At 47.0% G+C, this 10,194-nt stretch overlaps 3 protein-coding genes across 3 annotated transcripts; 1 reads left to right on the forward strand and 2 right to left on the reverse strand.

Annotated features, from left to right (window-relative positions):
- Nucleotides 1-241: 241 nt before the first annotated feature.
- H6S33_006396 (uncharacterized protein) lies at nucleotides 242-1,048 on the reverse strand (the record flags this gene model as incomplete). The annotated part of the gene is made up of 3 exons (XM_044837741.1): nucleotides 242-716; nucleotides 801-852; nucleotides 949-1,048. 3 exons carry the CDS (start codon nucleotides 1,046-1,048, stop codon nucleotides 242-244), a joined length of 627 nt encoding a protein of 208 aa, XP_044689923.1.
- An 888-nt stretch (nucleotides 1,049-1,936) lies between these two features.
- On the forward strand, nucleotides 1,937-4,537 carry H6S33_006397 (uncharacterized protein; the record flags this gene model as incomplete). The annotated part of the gene is made up of 4 exons (XM_044837742.1): nucleotides 1,937-2,928; nucleotides 2,988-3,297; nucleotides 3,445-3,585; nucleotides 4,274-4,537. 4 exons carry the CDS (start codon nucleotides 1,937-1,939, stop codon nucleotides 4,535-4,537), a joined length of 1,707 nt encoding a protein of 568 aa, XP_044689924.1.
- Nucleotides 4,538-7,942: 3,405 nt separating this feature from the next.
- On the reverse strand, nucleotides 7,943-9,956 carry H6S33_006398 (uncharacterized protein; the record flags this gene model as incomplete). Its single annotated transcript, XM_044837743.1, has 4 exons — nucleotides 7,943-8,415; nucleotides 8,474-8,538; nucleotides 8,725-9,163; nucleotides 9,242-9,956. The coding sequence occupies 4 exons, from the start codon at nucleotides 9,954-9,956 to the stop codon at nucleotides 7,943-7,945; spliced, it is 1,692 nt and encodes a 563-aa protein (XP_044689925.1).
- Between the last annotated feature and the right edge of the window lie 238 nt (nucleotides 9,957-10,194).

The following is a 10,194-nucleotide window of genomic DNA, read 5'->3' on the forward strand; positions in this document are numbered from 1 at the left end:
GGAATTTAAAAATATGTATGATAAATATGTAGCTAGGTGGGAGGAAGTGCCCGTGCCATGACCAAACATCGAATGCGATGGAGGTAAAATATATGAAATTATATTACATATGTAGGTACTTTCTGATACCCAACCCGCCGAAGTACAACATGAAACCAGACGGACCTGCGTAGCATGACAGGTCAATAAGGGCATTAGAGTACTTGATCATGCCCACCTACCTCCGACCGCAGGCCGCCGCTCAAAAGTCCTGCACACCCGTATCTCCCGCGCCCGCCCCCTCCTCACTTGGGCTCTCCGCATCAAAATACGCATCCTGCGCATCCCTCTCAATCTGCCTATAATCATCGTACTCCTCACTGTTATCGATGCTCTCGTAGTCAGCATCCTCATCTCTACCCTCCAAAAATCTCAGCGTCATCGTCTCCCGCCACACCTGCTCCGCCTCCTCCTTACTTGTCACCGTCTCGCCAACGCTGTTCTCTGCACGGGTCTCGAGGGTCGTAGCATCGCTGTCACGCAGCGCATCTATTTTCGCCTCGGACCGCGAGAGATCCGCGTGCAGGATGCCCGACCAACCCTTCTTGCGGCCCTCGGCTTCGCGCTCGGCCGGACTCTGGTGCTGCCGGATGAGACGGTCGTAGAGGAGGGGGTCGGCGAGCTCGAGGTCAGGCGAGGAAAAGTAAGTGGGTGAGTTCTTGGCGAGATATTGGAGTCTGAATGTGCTAGGTCAGCATTGAAGTACGGACGGGCATGAATTCGTGAAAGCTTCGGTTCAGCTGTTTTCTATTGGCAATTACCGTCTATTTCTTACGGTGACTCGGTCAGGGCGCGGTCGGGTCATCCGAGGAGCTTTGCCAATGGGTTAGTATCTGTGTTATTACTAACTTGTAGAAAGATCATTAAATAATAAGTTCAGGTGGCGGGAGCGATCGAGAGGTGGTGGACCTTGGAGTGAGAGTTGGGAGAGTTCAACACCCGCTGTAGAGGAGCTAGAGGATGCTGAAGCTCCGTCCTCTGGGGCCTCTTGCACTATTATTCCAGGCATGATATAATCGCGATTCTCTAGTAAGTGATGGCGGCGATGATGATGGGGATATAGTTGATGTGAGATCCGTGAGAGTGCGAAGTTATGTAGATGTATGTAGCTGTCGGAGCGAATACGATTGCGTACTGATAGTAGTAGTTAGCGTGGCAGTCATGATGTAGTGTACCTAGCACGGTTGATATGAGCATGGAGTGGATGCTACCATGTAGTGGGCGGGTTTAGTAGACGATCACTAGCTACTGTAGTAGAGCGCTCAATTAGGACACAATTAGTAGGCTGCTGCTAATCAAATAGTAGCAGCCCTGGGTGACTAACAGTAATGATAGCACTGTACCTACGGTCAGTCGGAATATTTCCGAGCATCAAGACAAGATCGATGGCATGCCTGCTCCCCCGATAGTTACACAGGCATCATGTCTGTAATAGATTAAAAAAGGCTCTCGCTGTGGTTAGTGTAGCGTGTTTCGGCCCCATTCATTAATCCCCCAATGGCCACCAGCCAAATAGAGTAGAGCGAACAGCCTAGAGAAGTCCCCTAGACTAGACCTGAACCCTGTAAACTCTCCGAAACAGCGGAAAGAGATCCCTCCAAATCCCACTTCTTAAAACCTCTCCCGCCGGAGTAACGGTTTGCTTGTTCCGCTCTACACTCCTTGACGACACGCTGGCCTTGTCACGACCTTTTGAATATTTTTGGATCTCGATAACTGATTTTTACGTTCCATCCAGTGGGTTATTGACGACGACGCAGAGCAGAGAAACGTTGTGCTGCGCTCTATTCTATCGCATCTCTTCACCACTGTCACCTTAACCGCCGGTCACCCCCCCCCCCCCCCCCAAACCCCTTCGAGTCGCAAGTCGATCTCAAGTTCTTACCAACTCTAAACAATGACTTCAAACTCTTCTGAGAAAAGTAAACGTACGATGTCGAAGCGCATACAGGCCGCAAAGCAGCCGAAACCTTTCCCGGGAGGTTTTGACACTACCTTGAGGCTTCCCGGCTTTATATCGGTGGTCAAGGCCCTAACCCTCATCGCGACCGCGTCTGTGGCCTCGTTCGCGTCTCAGTTAGCTCTGGCACCTGTCTACGGTGACATCCCGTCGTCCTTGTATCACTCAAAGATCTCGACGGCTGTCTTTGTTGCTGCATGGTCTGCAAAGTATAGTCCGGTTAGATTGCCGCATAGTCTCAAGAACTTTCTACCAATCATTGCCCTGTACACACCTGCTATACAGAGATATCTTTTCCGCTACTCGGACAGCTGGGGCCCTAAGAGTGGCCCCATTTATACAGAGGGAACTACATACTATCCCATTCTTTTCCTGACGGTTCTACACTCGGCGCTTCTGCTGGATCTTCGGAATGTCATCTTTGACTCTGTGTTGGGTGTACTCTCTTTGAGCTTTTTCTTGGGCGCGGAGTCCTATGTTCCCAATCTCTTGAGAAACCACATTGGATCATCATGGATCCTTACCAGATGTGGTCTGCCACAGCTGTTTGGCGCGCTTTATGCTCTGCTGTCGCCTTCACTCTTACTTCTCACGACTATTCCAGCCTTGTATCATACGGCGATAGTCAATACAATGTGTGTCACTACTCCTGCTCTCAACGAAACACTTGCTCTTTCAAACTATACCATGTTGGCTCGTCAAGAGTCAAACACTGGATATGTTTCCATCCTTGAAAGTAAAACCGAAGGCTATCGGATCATGCGGTGCGACCACTCTTTATTGGGGGGTGAATGGCAGAGGGCTCCTAAGGGGTTTGAACACCTTGACCTGGGATATAAAGAGCCAGTTTATGCTATTTTTGTGACCATGGAGGCCGTAAGGCTTGTTGACCCACCACCCAAGAACCCCAAGCCAAGGGCATTGGCTATGTATGATACCGATGGAATTTTTCCCTCCAATTCGTAAACTTACTAACAAATATTTCTAGCGGATTGGGGATTGGTACTGCAGTAAACGGCCTGCTTTCACACGGAGTAGAGACAGACATCGTTGAGCTGGATCCAGTTGTCTACAAATACGCCAAGGAATTTTTCGAATTGAAACTGAACCACACAGCATATATTGAAGATGCAATTGGTTTTGTTAAGAGAGAAGCAGCTGTGGAGAAAGACCGAAAGCAGTATGAGTTCATCTTGCATGATGTATTCACCGGTGGTGCTGTTCCTGCCAGCCTTTTCACCGGCGAATTCTTTAGTGATCTACGGACCCTTCTCACAGAAGATGGCGTCATTGCGATTGTGAGTTCCTTTCAGGCTTCCTTCCTATTAAAAGCTCAGAAGCTTGTAAAAAGAAACTCCGGTCTTCATTTCAACATTTTAGGACCAGACTCCGGCAGTAGTTGGAGACGATGAATCAGAGGCAATAGCTAATCACGTGACTTATAGAACTGGGCTGGTGACCTGAAACTGCAGGCCGCAAAGTCAATCATAATGACAGTCATGTCGACTTTTAACAATTGCAGGGTTTTTAGAGAAGATATGCCTGAAAAAGATGTCGAAACGGCTGCTGTTGACTTTACAAACATGGTAAGTGATATTATCAAATATTTTTTCCAATGAGTTTTGTATCATTGGTGATTCCCCTTCATCACATTTTTTCCACCGAATGAGGGCCATAGCCATAATTCTGGAAGAATGCTGTTTTCTTTTGGTCCCCGGGTCCCATTCCCGTGTGGGTAAAGTTACGACCAGGTCTGTGGTTCGTACCAGCACGAACATTCTTGGGCTTGGGTTGTGCAACAGAGTTTCCCCAGCCCTGTCGGCCTATCGGCCTGTTGCCAATTATGATTTTCTTTCTTTTAGATACGCCTTTTTCTCCCGCTCCCATGGTTTGTTGGAGCTCCCTCGTAGCCTATTTGTGTTACCCGGCAGCTAGGTGGACCCTGCGGGATCTTCGTTACCCCACGAAATCCTAACCAACTAAAACGTCGTTTGGTTACCATGTGGCTGAAGCCCCTCCAACTGCCATTCAATATTTTCTTTTTTTTTTGTCAACGAAGAAATACCTATCGCCCTTGCATCTTTATTCTGATTAATATTAATCTTCTCAATTATTCCCCTCTTCTTTTCTTCTTTGCCTCCCTTCAGCGCTCATGTGCTGTCCTTTGCCCAGCATGCCGTGATTTCCGGAGGCTTTTTTCTTTTCTTTTGTGAAAAGCTTACTTTTTGTCTCGGCTGGCTAACCGTTTGCCGAATATGGTTTCTGTATTCCTAGGTTATCTTCTGTACCAGGTCAGAGAAACCCTACACTTTCCGCGCCCCGACAAGGGCCGACTTCCTAGGGTCATATGCGAGGGAGCAGTTTCTCTTTCCCAAATATGAGATCAATCTCGAGCACTACTTCAGTAATAGTAGCAAAGGGATCCTCCTTAATGACAGGTCAATTGGTTCGCTAGTCGAGTGGCAGCAGACGAGTGCTTTGGGACATTGGAAGGTCATCAGGACTGTTGTTCCCCCATCAGTTTGGGAGAATTATTGAAGATCATGTCATCATGGATCTAGTTCAAGATTCTAGGATTCGTTAGTTTATTGTGCTGAGATGAAATATATCCAATGGCCAACTGTATCCTGAGGGTTGGTGATCCGGTGAGGCTGTATGTAGTGATATTCTCATTTGTTGCTCTGCTTGCCTTGACGCCGGCACCCGCATTTTCAGGTGAGGATGGATATTTCCTTTTGCGTCTGAGGTTAGTAGGTGATGATAATGATGATGGTGGTTGAAGCTTTGGTTGTGAGCGAGTATGTACGAGTATTGTAAGCGGTACATATCAGGGCTGGGCTTGAAATGATGCAGAATGACACGTGCCTTACCGAGTTTTTACATTCAATCTTTTCATTTTTACGTTACTTGGATGAGACGGGCAGCGACTGCCGTCGGTAACACTTCTTGGGCAAGCGATTGTGTAACTCCAGCCTGGCAGTTGATGTGCATACATTCTTCTGTTTCTTCTATAGACGAACACCCACAACGCCTAGCATGGCAACAGCAGAGTCGTACCTACATGATACACGCATACGCAGTGCAACCCTTACTGGGTGACCCTTTATGTATACTGGCTTCCTTTTGTCCATCCCACCTATCCTGTCTTCCCACCCAATTCCCTCGCATTTTTCCCCATGTTCCAGCGGCTTGCTTCATCCACTCCCGTGATGATTGGTTACCAAACCACGATTCTACTCCAAAGAGTACATGATGATAGGACAGGTGTGCAACCCCCCCCCCCCCCCACGTCTCCCGCCGCACAAGGAAGAGACAAGTCAAAAAATCCAATTTATTCCCCTCCCACCCCTACCTGTCTCTGTTTATCTTGTGTTAATTCGACAGCCGTGCACAGATTCACATGAGAGGTTGCACACTAGGTCTCTTCCCTTCGATAAAGACGTAAGCGGGCCCTGAAAAATCACTGTTGCATGAGATGATTAAACTCGATATGTAATCGAGGTCCTACCTGGAATTGCAGAGTAGGTACATACTTGTTTACCACGAAAAGAACCAGAAAATGTAAGTGACAGAGACAGGGATAATTTGTATGAGAGATCACCGCCACTCCATACAAATAATCCTTGCTCTGAGCAACTGTATTTTCTGGTTCTTTCCGTGGTAAACGAGTACAAACGTCGACGTACAGTTTACAGATAGCCAGGGCAGACAAGCTTCCCTGAACTGACCTTGCATCCCCGAGAGTTCAAACAGGCCCAACGCAAGGCGTATTCAATATCTTTGTCCGTTTCACCAATTATTCCCGGTTCTTGACCGACAACAGTGCAAATAATTCAGGTAGTTTAGGAGGCAAGTAACTGCACGGTGTTAAAGTGCTGAATTATTACTCTATCAACCTAGCTACCTTCCAACTTCATCAATTGGCTTTTTTTATTTGCAGATCCTTTACTAGTCGCTTAGAATACCTCAGTTTCGCTTAGCCCTTTCTCCTCTTTTACTGGCCCTCCCCTTGACGATGAGCCGCAAAAAAAAGAATAATAAGCGGAAAACTACGTATTTTTATTTTATTTTTTTGCTCCTTTGTCTCTCCATCTCATCGTGACAATGATCGTGATCACAAACTGAACCACAGTTCGCATCATTTAAGTCTGAATCACACCTCTCTCCTGCGCGCACAAGAAAAAGCTTGTCCGTTCCAGTCTCCTTGCGGAAATCGTCTTTTTCTCGCCTCAACCGTTATTTTTTTTTTTTTTTTTTAGATTGGGTGGACGGGTGCAAGAAAGAAAAAAGAGACGAAAAATTACGGAAAAGAAAAAATGAAGGAAGATAGTGAATCGAACTGGTGGCTGCTATCGGTTCTTAATATACCCCATTATTTCACACTTCAAAACTACGCAACCAATCCAGCCAACCAGCGGAGATTCCTCGGCATGGTCAGCTGTCTAAATTCGCTGCAGGGCCCACTCTCTATCTTGTCTTCCTTCGTCCCGACGCTTCCCTCCCAAAAGAGAGAAGTCCATTTCATCGGGAACTTTTTTAGTCTATCTCAAAAGCTCTAGAGATCTCGAGACCCTCTTTCATCACCATGCACATGAAAGAGGCAAATTACACCAAAGAACGCAAATACACACCCCTCCATTCATGATAATAATCTTTCTTTCTATCGCCATCTAGATCTACCGGTGGGTGCGCGCGTAAATACCTCGTTACAGTCTGTACGTGTTTAGCAGACAAGACTAAGCTATACCAGCACACGAGGTTTAGCCTGGCACGGCATAAATTATACAAATCTACATGTAGGTATATGTACCTACGGACGATACACAAAAATGTGTTTTCCTAACTGTATAAGTTGATATGAGGCAAAATTGGTATAGTACCGGGTACATCTTGATAGTCCTACAAAGTACCAACCGCCGTAGTAGAGTAGGAACCGCCCCCGTCTTTATCCGTTCGAAAATGGATTGTCCGCGGAAACCGCCCTGGGCCCGGCAAAAAGCAAGTTGTGTTGCATCGTCTCGTCGTTAACGCGTTTGCTCGGCGATCGAACATGATCGCTGACAACTGCACTGGGTGGATGGATGAGCGAGCTAGCTAGGCATTTAGAAATTTGTGTGTGTGTTTGTTCTCACCGACGTTGGCTGGCCACCACATGGAACTATTCTAGACGGGGGAAGAAGGGACTATCATATCAGTAGTTTCTTGTTTTTTTTGGTTGTTTTCTGCTGGGGCCCACCACCCTGTTTTGTTTCAATTTGTTAATACGACCCTTCCGATTCGGGAAATTGCAAATAATAGATTCTTGGCGTTGCCGTTGTTGAAATATTCTTGGCATTGGCATTACTTCCTGTTTTGTAGTGTATTTTTTCCAGAAGCATGAAATAAACGGTCACGACATCAGTAGGATGGACTCGAATTTCCAGGCATCAAACGTAGCAAGTTTATTTGAACAAGATGATGTTATTATATTGTTATTGATGATGTCTATGCAATGTATAAATATAAACAATGAAAAAAGAAAGCACCTTGAAATGTGTGCCAAAGAAACCCCTAGAAATACTGAAACCCCCTATACTTTAACAAGAAGCGACGGACAGATATATTGTCACGTCGATTGTAAATGATTTAAACATAGTAAATGTGTGCTGAGACGACATGCGAAGACGAAAAACAGTCATCGACGAGTAAACCAATTGAACGCCTGAGTAAAGCAAATCCCCCAAGATGGATATATGAAATGACCCAAAAAGCAAACCCAACCACCCAGAAAAATGACCCCTCACCCCGCACAATCCGAGACAAATGCAAAAATAACAGTCGGATTTAGAAAAAGCTGGGAAAAAAAAGGAAAGAAAAAAGGAGCTTTCTCAAAGTCTAAAGAAACCGAGCCAAGTGGGGTTCGGATGCCACCAATCAAGAGGAACTGCCACCTGAATTCCGTATCTATAATTCTCGACCGAATGGGGTTCCAGTTTGAGGAGGAAGATGAACATGTAGCCTATGAACGCCGACTTTCCCGGCTTGTTTACAGGCCGATTTGGATCCAGCATCCACATGCTTGAACAATGGGTCGTTGTGATCGTCTACATTGCAGCACTCAATGCTCTGCACCCACCGATCTGCAAGGGCTTCTTGAATAGTAATGCGCTTCGTAGGGTCAAGGTGCATCATTTGGAAGAGAAGGCGCTTCGTTGCTGGCTTGAGAGAAGCGAGGACGTAGTGACGGGGGTATGTGCCGTCCTTTGTCATTTCGGCATCGGGATGCCTCACGGTCCATTTCTCGAAGGATTCCACGTACTTGCCGTATTGCGGGCTGTCGCTAACATTTGCCTTGTGCCACAACGGCCCGCCAAATGCGAGGACGAAGTAGACCATGGCACACGACCAAACATCCAACTTGCGAGCATCGTAAACTCCTATGAGCGATAATCAGTACCATATCAAGACTCCCGGAACTAGTATATCAGAACTAACCTTCTTTGTTCTGAACTTCCGGGGAAATGTAAGGCGCGCTTCCAACAATGCCAGGTTTACTCAGCCTGATCTCGTTCATCTCGATCCCACATTTGATCCCCGCATCGCCGGGATGTTTCCCACGGAACACCTCCGAAACTCCAAAATCAGTTATTTTAAGGTGACCATCGCTAGAGATCAAGAGATTCTCTGGCTTGATGTCCCGATGAGCAATGCCGTGGTCGTGCAGATATCCAACACCCCTGAGTAACTGCTTGAAACAGCACATTTTCTCCTCATCCTTCATGAAATTCTTTTCAATCAAACTGAACAGATCACCTCCGGCACAGTACTCCATAACGTGACACCATCTGTCGCTGCTGCTGAAACAAAGATCCTCAGTCGAAACAATGTTGGGATGATTCAAACTCTTTGAGATGCAAAACTCTGAGCTGATCTTCTCAACATACTCCTCCTTCGTCTCACTTCTGCTCTTCTTGCGGAATTCCTTGATGGCGTACAATTCGTTTGGTGGTCCGGAAATCTTGTGCATTACTTTGACGATGGCAGATACACCCTCACCACAAACCTTACTCATTCCAGGTACATGGCTGTGGTTGGTGTATTTTGATGATAGTGGGATGACTGGGACGTTCAATACTGGCACAACACTGCTCATCATACGTGATTTTGAACCGGCGCCAACCAATGCTGGGTGGGTAATTGGGTTGCCAGTCAGGTCCTTGATACCACTTACACTGTTTGAACGGGAGCGTCTTGAGAAGATACCAGGGCGTTTTGGTGATGATGATGAGGTCTTGCCGTCGAATGTACTTGATGGTCGCTGTGCAACCGGCATTTCCAGTGTTGACGAAAGAGTATCTACTGGATGTGATGTATTCATTTGCGAATCACTTGGTGAGCGCTGGCCTGAGAAGAAACCTTTTGTCTTTGTTGGTGAAGGAGTGCGCTGCCCGGCGTCTGAAACATGACCTGAAGAGTGCACCCTACGCATGAGTCCCTGAATCTTCTCTGACGCCTGACGCCTCAGCTTCCCACGGGTATTCGGTTGCTCGTTTGAGGGACTTGCTGTTTTCCTTGGTGGAGGTGTAGCTGGGGTATTGACGATTGCTGGTGCGTTTTTGATGTTGTGGAAACCCTCGTTACTAGAGTTGATAAAGATGCTTGAGTGACCATCGCTGGTGGGCGTGAGTGGTTCATGGGCTTCACTGGCAGTCTCGTCATCCTCTTCCTCCTCTGGGACGGTGTGGCATTCGTGAATGTTATCCTCAAAGGATTCTGGCTCAATATAAAACATTGGCTTAGGATGGAGATCGGTGTGTTCGAGGTCCAGTAGGGGAGGCTCCAATGCAGGGTAGAGCGCAGGCACTACCGAGGGGTTGTACTCGGGATATGTTTCTGGAGTCATTGGTAATGAGGATAGCGAAGCTATCGAGCTTGAGCAGGTAGAGGGGCAGGAATCTGAGTGGAATGAGTTGTTCATCAATGCGGTGTCCAAGTTCTGTCCGACAAAGAGAAGCTGCTGCTATTGTTGTTGTTGTTCAAGAGAGAGGGATGGACGGTTGTCAAGTAGTAGTAATAGTCAAAGCTGCTACAGAAGTTGTGGTAGTACTAGAGTAGTTGAAGAGGGGTGGTGTACTGGCAGTGGTTATACGTATTAGCGGGAGTGCGAGTGAGAGAGATAGCAGCAGCTAGTAGAGGCGTGCAGAGGTGCAAGTACG

The sequence above is a fragment of the Morchella sextelata genome (assembly GCF_020137385.1).
Source record: "Morchella sextelata strain SCLS chromosome Unknown scls_20, whole genome shotgun sequence".
Taxonomy (NCBI): domain Eukaryota; kingdom Fungi; phylum Ascomycota; class Pezizomycetes; order Pezizales; family Morchellaceae; genus Morchella; species Morchella sextelata.